General features: G+C 39.6%; 1 protein-coding gene across 2 annotated transcripts in view; it reads left to right on the top strand.

Annotated features, from left to right (window-relative positions):
- GRID2 (glutamate ionotropic receptor delta type subunit 2) overlaps positions 1-13,643 on the top strand; it is a 984,963-nt gene that overhangs the window by 664,108 nt on the left and 307,212 nt on the right. For both annotated transcript variants that reach the window (XM_063310079.1, XM_063310080.1), the window contains one exon: positions 7,657-7,776. In XM_063310079.1, the coding sequence (XP_063166149.1) occupies positions 7,657-7,776 (120 nt within the window). The remainder of the gene's footprint in view (positions 1-7,656; positions 7,777-13,643) is intronic.

Raw genomic sequence — 13,643 nt, 5'->3', positions numbered from 1 at the left:
GTGCCTTGCGCATGTCTCCCAAACCCTTGGTGCAGAGTAAATTAGTTAGGGGCAAAACGATTTCCGCTAGTCCCTTGATGAACCCCCTGTAAAAATTAGAAAATCCCAGAAAACTTTGTAGTTGCCTCCTAGTGCGTGGGCACTCCCATGCCAGGATGGCCTGGACTTTCCCAGGGTCCATTTCGATGCCCCTCTCAGAGATTCTATAACCCAGATAATCTAGCTGAGATTTGTGAAACTCGCACTAAGAAAGCTTGGCAAATAGCTCAGCTTTGCGGAGTTTCCTGAGCACCTGCTTAACCAAGCGTTCATGCTCCTCTTCAGTTTCAGAATATATTAATACATCATCTAAATACACAAGGACCCCCTTGAACAAGTGTGCGTGCAAGAGCTCGTTGATCAATTGCATAAATACCCCTGGTGCCCCTGCCAAACCAAACGGTAATACTTTATATTGGAATGATCCCAGTGGGCAATTGAAAGCTGTCTTCCACTCATCCCCCTCCTGTATGCGTATGCGGAAATAGGCTTCTCGCAAGTCCAGTTTAGAGAATATTTTCCCCTTTGCCAGATGTGCTAATATGTCTTTGATTAGGGGCAAGGGATATTTGTTTGATATGGAAACCGAATTCAATCCATGGCAGTCCGTACAGAGTCTTAATGTCCCATCCTTTTTTTCTCTGAACAACACTGGGGCTCCAACTGGCGAGTTTGCGGGCTCGATGAAGCCTCGTGCTAAGTTCTTGTCCACAAACTCCCGCAATGCTGCCAGTTCTTTCTGGGTCATTGCATAAATTTTTGGCTTTGGCAAGGGTGTGTTGGGGACCAGTTCTATCGCACAGTCAGTCTTTCTGTGGGGTGGGAGTTTGTCTGCTTCGTTCTCCCCGAACACATCTGCAAACTCAGTGTACTTGTCCGGCAAGCCTTCCAGGGCCGCTGCAGCCAGATGTGTGGCTGTAGACGCCACCCTCCCCACTGCAGCACGGGGAATTCGGTCCCCTGTAGGTGCTTGGTAGAAGCCGTCTGCAAACGTGATCATCCTGGTTTCCCAATTTATGTATGGGTTCCTTCGTACCAGCCACGGAATGCCTAAGATGATTAAAGGGTGGCCCACTGGTGCCACAACACATTTCAGTCTCTCCCGGTGGCTGCCTAACTGCAGCGCCACTTCTCCGGTGAATTGGGTGACCGGGCCCCCTCCTGCTGCCGAACCATCCAATTGCGTGAACACTATGTGGTGCTGAAGTGGAAAGCAGAGGAGATTTAAATCGGCAACCACATCCGGGTGCATTAGGCACCTAGAACAGCCCGAGTCTATTAGGGCCCAGACTTCAACCGACTTCTCAGTGGTACCTAACTTAACTTTTACGTACAGGCTGGGACAGTTGGCACTCACCCCGACGTCACTGCACCCATTCTCCTTCTCCACCTGCCCTCTGGCACTTCTCAGGGCAGGTGGCTGGCGTTTCCCGCCAGTTCTTCCTGTTTGTTCTCCTCCTGTTCACTGGAGTAAGGTAGTTCTTTTGCTCCGAACTCTCCCCTGGCCACTGGCATCTTTTTGGGCCCTACGGGTGGTTTGCCCGGCATTTTTCCTGGCCTGTCAACTACCTTTGTTTTCGGGCATGCTGCCGCTTTGTGGTCCTCTTTCCCACATCGAAGGTACTGCCCCTTGGCGAACCGTTGCTCCCTCTCCTCTCTCCAGGGTTGGGATGTTGGCCTCACTGGTCCTGCAGCGGTTCGGGGTTCCTTTACCATTGCCGCTTGTTGCGCTGCCCTCTTGGCTTGTAGGAAGGTTTCCTGGGCATTTTCCACCTTACTGGCCAGCAGTATCCACTCGTGTAGAGTGTTTGGGTCGTCTCTGCATAATGCCCACCTCAGAACGTCCAAGTTCAGGCCCTCTTTGAAACGTTCAATTAGGGTAGACTGAGACCAGTCCACCACCTTTCCAGCCAGTGCTTTAAACTCCATGGCATAATCTGCTACAGATCGTTGCCCTTGGCTGATTCCCCTTAGGGATCTCTTCACTCTCTCCTTTTCTAAGGGGTCTCTGAAGTGCAGATTTAGTGCCCAGAGGAACTCGTCGAATTCATCGAGCTCTGGGGCTTCTGCCTGGCATAGCTGCACATACCAGTCAGCCACCCTTCCTTTAAGTCTGTTAGCAATGGGATTAATTTTTCCCTTTTCTGAGTGGAAATATGGCCCAAATTCTTCCCTGTAGTTCTTGGCATTTGTTAGGAAGAAGGATAATGTTGCTGGGTCCCCATCGAATTTGACCCCGAAGTCTTTCACCCCCGACCCTGGTGGGCTCCAAACCACATCTGGTCATCTGGATGTACCTCGGGCTGCTGGGGTTCTCCGGTCTCAGTGTGGGGATTCCCCAAGCCGGACTCCGGGCGGTGTTGCCTCAGTTTCGTGCCGGCTCCAGCCTCTTCCCAGCGGTCGCGTCTCCAGGATGGGAGGGGGGGAAGATGACCTCCTGGTGGATTCCGCGAGGTGAACTCTGCCTGGCGCTGCCTCAGCCTCCTGCCATCTCCTTCCTCTCCCCGGCTGTCGCGTCTCAGGGGTGGGAGGGGGGGTGATGAACTTCTGGTACCTGGTTCCACCTCACCCCTTCCTCGGGATTCCCACGCCACCGACCATCTCAGGAACAGCTGTTCAATTGACTCCAGCCTCGCCTCCATTATCCTCAGCCTCTCAGCTGTCTGGGAGCCTTCCTTGGTTCGTCCGATCTGGCACCTTCCCTCGGCTCCTGCGATCGTCGAGGACAGCAGGTCCCATGGCTTCCTAGACACCCCAAGCGTCCCTGGCAGGGATCCCGGCGTCTCGTCCAGCGTGACCCACTCACCCTGCGACTCTCTGGTGGCTTCAGGTGTCCTGCTCCTTCCAGCCTCCTCCTCCTCCGAGCTTGATCTCAAACCCTCCTGGATTTCATACCGTCTGGGAATAGTGTTCTCACCGATCACCCGTGCCGTGGAGTCAGGTGCCCCGTCGCCAGTCTTCTGGTAGCCACCTCTTCGTTGAGTCTTTCCATCGCCAGCTTTGATCCCTCACAGACGAAATCTGGAATGGTGCTAGCGGAAAAAAAAAATTTGATTCCCATCTTTATGTGATGGTTGCCTTATTCAGAAAAAACACAGACTCACCAGCCAGGGCTAAGGATATCTGGTTTATTAAGAATAGAATGCAGACACAGAGAAAGACGGGAATGAGCACATGGCGTGTGAGGTAGCCGGTAAATACCCACAGTGCGGACCTGATCCTTCCCCACCCCCCATTGTCCCAAAGTCCTGACCGACGGTGAACCCGGAGTCTCAATGGGCGATCAGGGGGTGATTCCGTAGTCTCGATGGGCGATCAGGGGGATTAGCGCTGATTACCTCTGTCCTCTTCCTGTGTCCGGAGCAGGTGTGTCCCCCGTGGTAATGCAGAGATGTCAGGGAGATAGGATGATGGCTTCCTGGGTCAGGGCCAAGGTATGGCTCCTTTGTCCTTTATCTGTATGGTCTTTCAGTGCTTATGGGATTAGCACTGATTCTTTCCTCCCCGCTCCCCTTCATCAGAAAGGCATGTTCCCCATTGTGATGTATGTATACATCGCAACGGGGGACATGACAATAAATGTATACATAAATTTGCACCGTTGTTCAAACCTTAGTGGCTATGTACATACGTACCTGTGTACATACATATGGGGAAACTTACCCTGGATGCATCTTCAGATGAGGATAAGGCATCTTCATTTTGTTTTAATTGCTTCATATGCTTTTGAATTCCTGCACAAGAGCCAAAGTGGATCACCAGTAGCTCAGGATTCATAGATTAATTTCTCATCGTCTCTGCCTCATCAGACATCATCATTTTTTTCTTTCTGGAACAAAATGTTCATTCAGGCTTAGAATCAAGAGATAGAGTCAGTGTGTACACCATGTTACTTTACCTTCTCTATGTGCGAGAAAGAGCTGAAACGGTGCAATTGTTTAAAGTGGCTTGTCTCAAAATGGCTTTTCTCTACATTGAGATTGCTTTTGCAGACTCATATTTTGGTCCCACTTCGTTGTTAGAGTGAGATGAAATTGGCCCAGCTTGAGAGCTTCCTGTCCTTTCCTTTTTCTTCTTTCTTTTAACCTGAGATATTTATTCCCTATTTCTCTATCGGGTAGAAGGTGACTTCAGCCATTTTGAAGAATGAGGGATTTCTTCATTCATCCTGCAACTTTTGAAGACTAACACTTGCCACCTAAATATGAAAAACACCATGGGTGTCTTGTCCAAGAATCCAAAGCATTATTTAGTCCTTTCAGATTGCCCTGGCAGGCTCATTCTACTTCATTGTACTCCTAACATGGTTCTTTTTCCCCCAATTCCTATTACATGCTGTACATCTAGCAGGATTTAGTAAGGATTAGAAATGCATTGATTTTTATAAAAACAGTATAATCCAGATAAGCTCCATTACAGACAAAATTAATGATAATGTTTTCAGAATATCACAAAAGTTGGGTCATGTGTTTGTCTATTTGTCTATCTGTCTGTCGGCTACTTATAAAAAATAAATCTTCAGTGATTTTGCTTCTTAAATTACTCTGGGGAGGTAAGTTGTGCTTGATAGATAAATCTAGCTTTTAAGTCTGGAAATTCAGTTGCCTGAAAGTTCAGGTGGCAGAAATAAAGATTTGCACAGGTTCTGGCCTTCTCTTTTCTTGTAACCTCTAAGTGGGAATAATCAATTTCTAATCTCTTTTCTGGTTTCAGACTATTACCTCTGGGCTTTGGGTTTTTAATGCTTTTCCTTCAATTTTTAGTTTGTGAAAAACATACAGTCTATACCGCCTAGACAATAACAGTTGGACTTTCTGAAGGTGCAGGCAGAGCTCCGTTGATAGTTCTATGGCTAATTCTCCCTCTGCATTTGACAGATAAAAAGTTTACAGCTTTGGCATGACCTTTTCCCCTCTCTATAAAACATAGCACATACACGTGACTCTAACTGTTAAATTGCGATGGCAGTTCTTTCTTTTCTGTTTTGTTTTTTTCTTCCTTACTGGTATAAACCACCAGACCGCTCAAACTGCAATCATGAAGAGATCACCTATTTTTAATATGCATATAGCTGCTTAGCAATGGGAAGCTGTAATTTCCACATGGTTAAACTGTATTACTGGCTAAGGTATAATCCAGAACCATTAAAATAAATGGAAACATGCCACATTGCCATAGTGCTCCTAGGTAAACAATTATAATTCAGTAATTGCAACTCTTGGGGATAGAAATGCAATATGATTTAAACAATTTAAAGGATAATTGATTTGGACTGCAAATTTGGGACTCTTGGTAGGCTGTTTTTAATGGTGGCAAACGTTTTTAGACAACCCCTTCTGAATTGTGCAGAAGGAAGCATTCATTCATGGCTTATATGTATAAATATGTAATCAGTTTTCCATCTCAACCTCTGTGTTTCTAAATACATTTTTTTTCAAAATCCATATTTTAAATTATATTTATTTCAATATGTGCTGCTTCAATGCATTTTAATACATTTTGAATTGAAAATTTGGTGGAATATTTTTTGAATTATAAAGGCCAGTGTTTATCTAAGTTATGATACTTTTCTTAGCCTTCTAGCTTAGAATTAGCTCAGTTTCTCAGAATGTATCAAGATCAAGTTCAGCAAGAAACCCTAGAAACCCTGAAATGTTGTCCTCAACACAGAGCTGACAACCTGCGTTCCTTTGAATGTAGTAGAATAGTGCCCAATCACAAGTGCTGAATGAAGGTTTAGCTGCATGTCTGAACAAGTTCTCTGCATGGAATGGGAAAAGATAAGAAAAAGAAAAGAAAAAGCTTCTCTGTATCATAGTGTGTAATAGCTGAAATGGCCTCCAGACTACAATTACTGTTCCATACCATTCCATATTGGCCTTTGTTGCCTTTGTGAGAGCAAGCATGAATAGCTCCATCCTGGTACATTTATTCAATCTGGTGCTTATATCTTAGTCACATGGTTACCTGATGTTTTTTAAAGGATTAGACATGTGAATTAGCCAATTAATATAAGCTTTTAGTTCAACAATGTGTCATTTTTATAAAAATCTAAACGTTTTACCAACTGTATGACCTGGTTAGCCATAGGTATACCATTTGGGTTACGATATGAACTTGAAATAGAATCTAATCTGAATATATTCCCTAGGAACACAGCTGCTGCAAAAAAAGATTCAGCACAAGTTATATTCCCTTTAGATTCAGCATAAGCTCTAGAAAACAAGAAAAAATTGTCACAAATCCTATTTGAGCCAAAATAAATATCTGGCTTCATATCTCACAACTGCAAGAAATATGATAAATTAGATCATTTTCACCATTTCTTTATTTATTTTAATTGGAATCCATCAAGATATTTTGGGTTAAAATCTCCCTAATTTTCATTATTCAGGCTTCTGACAATTTTCCCATTATTCAGTAACAGCACTTCAAGAATATGGTGACTAGGGCAATAATGTGAAATAATAGTAGTGCTATTTCATTTGTAATCTATGTAAATTATTAAATAAGGCTGATAGCGACAATACATGAAAAATGATGCTACGTTATTACATCTAGCTGCCCTCTAGGTCTTCCCAGTCACATTTATTTAGGTTATTGACAAAAAGCAAGTCTTTTTTTCATGTGCCCTGTGGAACAGGGAGCTGTGGATGCTGCTTTCCCTTGGTCTCATGAATCATCCATGGATCTGATGCCTTCATTCTGATTTCTGACTCTTTATTGTCAGTGATGGATAGTGATGATTTATGAAGTAGGAGAGACAAAAGTTAATTTTTCTGCTAGCTGATTTGGCTTTGGGTTACAAAAATCAGATTTTGGATTGTAGATGCACTGGGTTTGATAGGAAAGATACTGATAGAGAACAAATGCAAATAAATGTGCAATACAACTGCTTTGTTTATGCAATACCTTTCTTGAGCTCCTCTTCTTTTAGAAAAATGTGAGGCTATTTCAAGATGACAACTTTTTTTTCTAACCTACTATTTACTGTCTTATCCAAGACTGTACAGTATAGTCCCTTTTATACTGTGTGAAAAACATTTAAATAGTTGACAGATCTAGTATGTGTTGCAATCCTTTTGAAACTATTCTTCTTCCAAATTCAAGCTATCATATACTGTACATATAGCTATCATATCAGTATACATGCAGCTTTCTACCTGCATGGGAAAAATATTCATGTTTTCAATATTCACAGAATGTGATCCTTTCATCAACTTAATCAAATGCTGCTGTCTGTAGAGGCTTCACCAGTTGCCTATGTTACACATGACTGATCAGACCAAGTACTGGAAAGTTAGTATTTGGGTAGAAGGTGCATAGGTCCCAGAAAGACACACTACCTTTGTAAGTATTTGCACAGTGTTTTAAAGGAAGTATAAAGAGGCAAAAAAGAAAGCAATTGTGAATATATTAAAATTATTGTAATTATTTTAAATTTCTTCTAATATATTATTCTACTTTTTAAGAGTTCACACATGGATAAAACATTTTGCATAATGAGCACTGAACTTCTATATTTTGCTGTGAGTAAAGTTCATAAGGATGGGAAGCTACATCCTGAATGAGGTATATGTCTGAAAGTATTGTCCCTCTTATTTTTCATGCATTCAGGGTGGAGTGAATGGCTTGACAGGAGACCTGGAGTTTGCAGACAATGGTGGGAATCCCAACGTTCTGTTCGAAATCCTAGGGACAAACTATGGAGAGGAACTGAGCAGAGGAATCCGCAAGGTGAAATTCTTTCTTGTCTTTTTTGGAAATGTTTTAGATGTGTTAAAGAAGAACATTTTGGCAATAAAAAATTGAAACAAATATAACTAACTGATTAGTTTTAGAAAAAGATTAGACATTGCTTTGAAATGTATTTTAGAGGTTTGTTTGTTTTGGTAAGATTATCAAATATAATACATTTTTAGATTTTTCACAGATGCACCTATGGAAATATGGCCCTTGTGAGTAGTTTCTGGCAAGATGCAGTGAAGGCTGCTGTTATATAATAGTTTTTCCCCACAATAATATTTTGCATTGACATGAATACAGAGTTTTGAATTGAGATGATATACTTCTATTTCAAAATATAAATATCAAATGAAAATCAACTGTAAAATTAAGTATTCCTGTATTTTAGCTTCTCATTGTCATATAAATAAAGAGCATATTTTGAGAAATTGCTATACAGTAATTGGTGACATTTGCTGTTGATTTTTTTTAAAAAAAACTTGTAATTGATGTTAGATATATGATTTGTATAAGGATTAAATTTATAGTTCTCTCCCTGATCAAGTTGTTTCAGTCCTCAGAAAAATAGAAAACAAACTTGTCTTGTCTTAGAACTTTATTTTTTAGCTTTTCTTCATACTATACTGCAAAGAAAAAAATACAAAAACTTTGGTTGGTTAATCCAGGATCAAAAACTTTATCATCAGTATTTCATTCTTGAACAGCTTTTGATAATGAGTGATCTGAGGTAATGCTGAAGTTTACTATTTCCATCTAAGTCAAAGAAATGCTAATTGTGTGGTTTTGGGGTGATCTTCATTCAGCAATCCAAATTTACTGACAGCTGTACATAAACATTATTTATCATTATGAGAAGAATTCTTGGCATCATGCATAGGCTAATATTATTGTTTCTCATTCAGCTGGGATCACATTAATTTTATTTTCCTATATGGAAATGGGACCGTAGCTTAGGGTAAAATAAAGTCAACAGAGATCAGCTGTGCATCATTTATCTACATTTATGCTGCATATACATAAAAAAGTGGGGGAGCTATAGCTTTAGAGACCAATTCTTTTTCCTTGTTGGTAAGTTCATTTACTAACCTATAAAAATAATGTTATTTTTTGCAGTATCTTGTTTTCCTAAGCACTGGCTTAGTGGATGTCAAGCTCTGCCTCCTTTGACCAAATTAAGACCCAAAAGTCAGGTTGATACAAGTGTTTGTTAAATGTCAGCCATTTTAAAAAAAAGCTGTCCATGAAAAAAAAAAACCCAGAACCTTTCTCTGTCTTTTGGAATTCCATGCAACAGAGGAAGGTGTGCATTCTCTCAATATGTTCCAAACATCTTTCTCAGAGCAGAAAATATACTGTATATTTGTAACTTTGGGATATGATCTGGAAGGGGAGATGAAAGATGTGTCACTCAGACTTCCTTTTGTTACTTTTTGAGCCATCTTTTTTGTGGCTTATTGAGACTATTTTGAGTGTTTCTAACAATGATGGGGCATTTTAGGGTGCAGGATTATGCAGTACACAGAGAGGATTGGTTCAAATGTTATGTAAATTTCATGAGTTTTCAGTCTCTAAATTAGGGTCATCCTAATATTGGTGTAACATTTTCAGTAAATATCAAGCAAAATCAATGTTCTTTATCTAATATATAGTTATATAATGAAATCTATTTTACCATAACTATTATTGCTTGTGATTTATGCAGCCATGCAAAAATAGAAGAATATAAGGAGTTGTTATGCTTTAGTAGTCAAAATTGTTTTCACTGTGGCCCCATAAATAGAAGCATTAATTCTTTTGCATCATATAGACAATACTAAGTTAATTGGGTAGACATCCATGGCTTTTAGAATATCAACTATCATATCGCAAAGTGTGTGAATCGATTTACAATCTCATCACTATCACTGCAGTCCCATCACTGCTAAAACACCTTCAACACCTTTATTTCTTGAAAGTCAGAGAATTTTTTTAAAAATCTAATAAATAAATAAAAATGGTGTTGAAGATAAGTTTCTCAATTAAAGGAAATTATGTTGTTTTTCTATTATAGAAAAAGATGAAGAGCTTCTCTTATAAACAGAATTTATATGGCTCTATATGAAATACTTGCAATAATATTTCTGTAATTAGACAAGTAGAAAATATGTTTGTCAACATCTTGAATTTTATTTTCATTTAAAATGTATAAAGGGTAGCTCTTAATTAATCGTAAGCTGTAAACATAAATTCACTTCTTAGGAAATAACTTGATTGACTTCTAAGAAAACATCAATAGGTTGTTTCTTAAACAAATGGCTGCTAAACCAACTGGACTAGAAAAATCTTGTTTAAAATAATTGATGAACAGATAATGTACAAATAGATTGATGTATGAATTCATTAAATTCACCTTTGTTATCTATTATTAAATAATGGCTCCAGAGAGCTAATTCCATACTGATTTTTGATAGATTTTGATGAGGAAAACCAATCTTGAGACATTTCCAACACATGCTGAGGCTGCAGCATAATGCCAGAGAAGAGGCAATTGTGTTTGTATCCATTTGATCCCAAGACACTTAGTATATCATGTGGGAAACCCACCATTTTCTGCTATCAACCTAACCAGCCTTCCCTCAGGTAGCAGATGGCTTCCACACAATATGCTGCCTATGGCAGGTTTTTGGAATGCAGTAAGCTAACTATTGCCAGTTCATGGATCAATCCAAGCCACATGACTGTGGGGCCTTTGAACGTAATCTACAGAAGGATTTTTACTTGCCTTTTTTAATTCTGAAAGTGAGAGTTTATTCATTAGTGAATACTTCAATAGAAAATGCCATAATGTTTTGACATCTTCAGATGGCATTTGACATTTGGTCTCTGTGTGTATATGTGTGTGTGTTTATTTTTCATACAGCAGTATCCCCCCTCCCCAATCTGTCATTATGACTTTAAAGAACAAGTCTAACAAGCTTATAGATAAACAACTACGGAAAAATTACATGTTAGCAACACTGCAGAAAGCAAAACAAACAGAAAGGAAACAAAATAAACAGAATACATTCCTGTAGAATACATTATTCTACTCTCTGTAATAATGCAGTGATGAAGTGTCTGAGGCTCTTTTAAACTTCACTGATTCTTCTTTCCTGAAGTTATTCATTATAATGGATAATTAATATTGTAACCTGCCCAGAGTGCCCCCGTAGGGGTGAGATGGGCAGTGAATAAATTCGTAAAATACATACATACATAAATAAATAAATAAATAAATAAATAAAGTATTATCAAAATACATAAATACCAATGAGATGGGGTTTATGTATAAGAAAAGTTTGAAAATTACAAGGCACTCAGTGGTGTTGCCAAATTTGTCAGTATTCTGGGCAAGGTGTCTTAAGTATCCTTTAGGATTGTTGTAGGAAAACTGGAGGACAGAGGTCTACATATGCTGCTTTGAGCTGCTAGAGGAAAGGTGGATATCAACCAAAAAAAAAGAGACTGGAGGTCTCAGATACTGACTTCTTGGAACTTCAGCCCTAGTTTCCCTCCCTTTCTCTTTTCAGCCTCTCCATGACATTCTAGTTCTCCATTTTCTTTGTTTTAACTTCTATCAGAATCTGATTGCCATGCAGAACAAAGATGCAGTTGTACCTAGCATCCTAATATGAAGCAGCCTCCATAGAAGGCTGGAAGAAGAGAAAGATGAAAAGCAAGATAGAAACTGGTTGCCAGTTTGCTTCCAGGTGTGATTCAGGATGCTGGATGTTACCTATAAAGCCCTACATGATATACTTGAGAGACCACCCTACCTATCTACCATGGTATCTGCCTGGCCGATTTGATCTGGCAGAGTTCGTGTGTTCTGGGCTCCTTCAATTAAATAATGCCATCTATCAGAACCATGGAATGTGCCTTCTCTATAGTAGCTATTACCCTATGGAATGAGGTTCCTGCTGAGATCTGAACAGGCCCCACCCTGCTAGTGTTCCTAAGGGGACTGAAGATCTGGCTCTTCACCCAGATCTTTGGTGAGGATGACTGAAGCCTCCTTTTAACCTAGGTTGTTTTCTTTTGTTTCTACCTGGTTTGTTGTTCTGCCATCTCTACCCTTTTTTATTTCTTCTTGTTTTTATTGTCTTGATTCTACATTGTAATCATTTGTAAACTACCTAGAGATACTGGGAGCTGGGTGGCATATATATTTAAGTAATAATAACAGCACTCTGACCTTCCTTTAAGAGACCTATATGGCACTGAATTTGGGCCCTTCAGACTGTTTCTGTCAAGCACCACCAGTGAAGACAACTGGAAGAATTCAAAGCATGTCAGGGAGAGACTTTCTGTCTGATACAGTGGGCTGCCATTAAGCCCAATAGTGTCTTCAAATACCATTGTTTATTTTTCCTATGAGAGAATAAAATCCATTCATGTAAGTAGGGGAGAGGACAGGTTATTTTTTGTCCCTAGAGACCCACAAACCATAAAAGATCAGTGCTATGCAGTAACTGCATAGGCCACTTCTGGATCACCCTGGGGTGCTATGAATTGTTGAAAACGGATATTTATGGCCTCTGAAACACATTTCAGAGTGGAAAATAGAAAAATAACCTTTTAAAATCTTGACTTTATTCAATCTTTGACTTTGTACAACTTTATAGTTTATAATGTGTATCCTTGCAATCATTTTGTGGAGTTGATGACTTGCCTAAGGACAGTTTCAAAACTGCAAATCTCAATGGGATTTTTTATAATTTTGATTTCCCCTGTCTTATCTGTCAAGCTTTCTGGCCTGGGCTTGGTGGTAAATCTCAGAACTGTCACTTCATGGCTTAGTTAGATTGCTTGGCTTAACTTGGAAGGCTCAGTTAGATTAGTATATTTATTGTAGAGAAGAACAAAGTGATACCAAACCATTAACTTCCCACCGTCAGTGAGAAGATATAAATGATATTTATACTTCAGGGGCATTAAACTCGGATTTATTTCTCTTATCCTTCTGAATTAATTGATATTTGTGCAGCACTTGGTGGCTTGGTGGTATGGTTACATGATGGTCTTCTGTGGCTGGGGTTCCCATCTTAACCTTAACCTTTATGCTGAGTCTTACTGTGGTCCACATGATCCTACACAGTTTTCCAAATCCAAATTTAGGGAATAGATGTGAATTGTGTCTATCAGTTATGGAGACATAACTGAGCCATGAATGGATGTTTCAGATTCGTATCTGTATTGATAGTCTGACAGGGTTTGATGTGAACATAATTGGAACTGGGTTGTGATTAGCAGTAAAAGAGACTAAGATGTGATTCAGGAACAAGAAACATTAAAGAGAAAGCTTTTTCTTCCCCAAAAATACATACACCATCTTATCAAGTTCTTATAACTGCACCTTCATAGAAGTAGCAGGGCATAGTTGAAAGTATTCTTTTCAAATGATTTTTTTTTACCACTTTTCATATCCATATCTGCAATATTGTCACTGCCCCTTCTTCTTTCAACAGCCAGTTGAAATTGCCAAATCATAGGGTTGAATTATTTTCCCTGCAGATGTTATCATCAGCTTCCACATAATGGAATAAATTAGGGACAAAAAAAAATTATCCCATTACAAAAAATTTATCCCATTACATAGTGGGATAAATTAGGGACCAAAATAATAAAAAAAAGATTTTACAGCCCTTATTTAACGTATGCAAAGAAGAGTGATTATTTTTTCATTCCATTAGAATATTTTCCCACAATCTAACTTCCCCAGTACTATTCATAGTATCTAGGTAGGGAATTGCTAAAGTAGAAACTGACTTGACAGATTAAGATGTAGCAGGAAGATGTAAGAAGATATGATTTTTCAGGTACTTGGTCTTTCTTGATGG

Source organism: Candoia aspera, chromosome 8 (assembly GCF_035149785.1).
Source record: "Candoia aspera isolate rCanAsp1 chromosome 8, rCanAsp1.hap2, whole genome shotgun sequence".
Classification (NCBI taxonomy): Eukaryota; Metazoa; Chordata; class Lepidosauria; order Squamata; family Boidae; genus Candoia; species Candoia aspera.
This window is presented reverse-complemented; position numbering and strand designations above follow the sequence as displayed.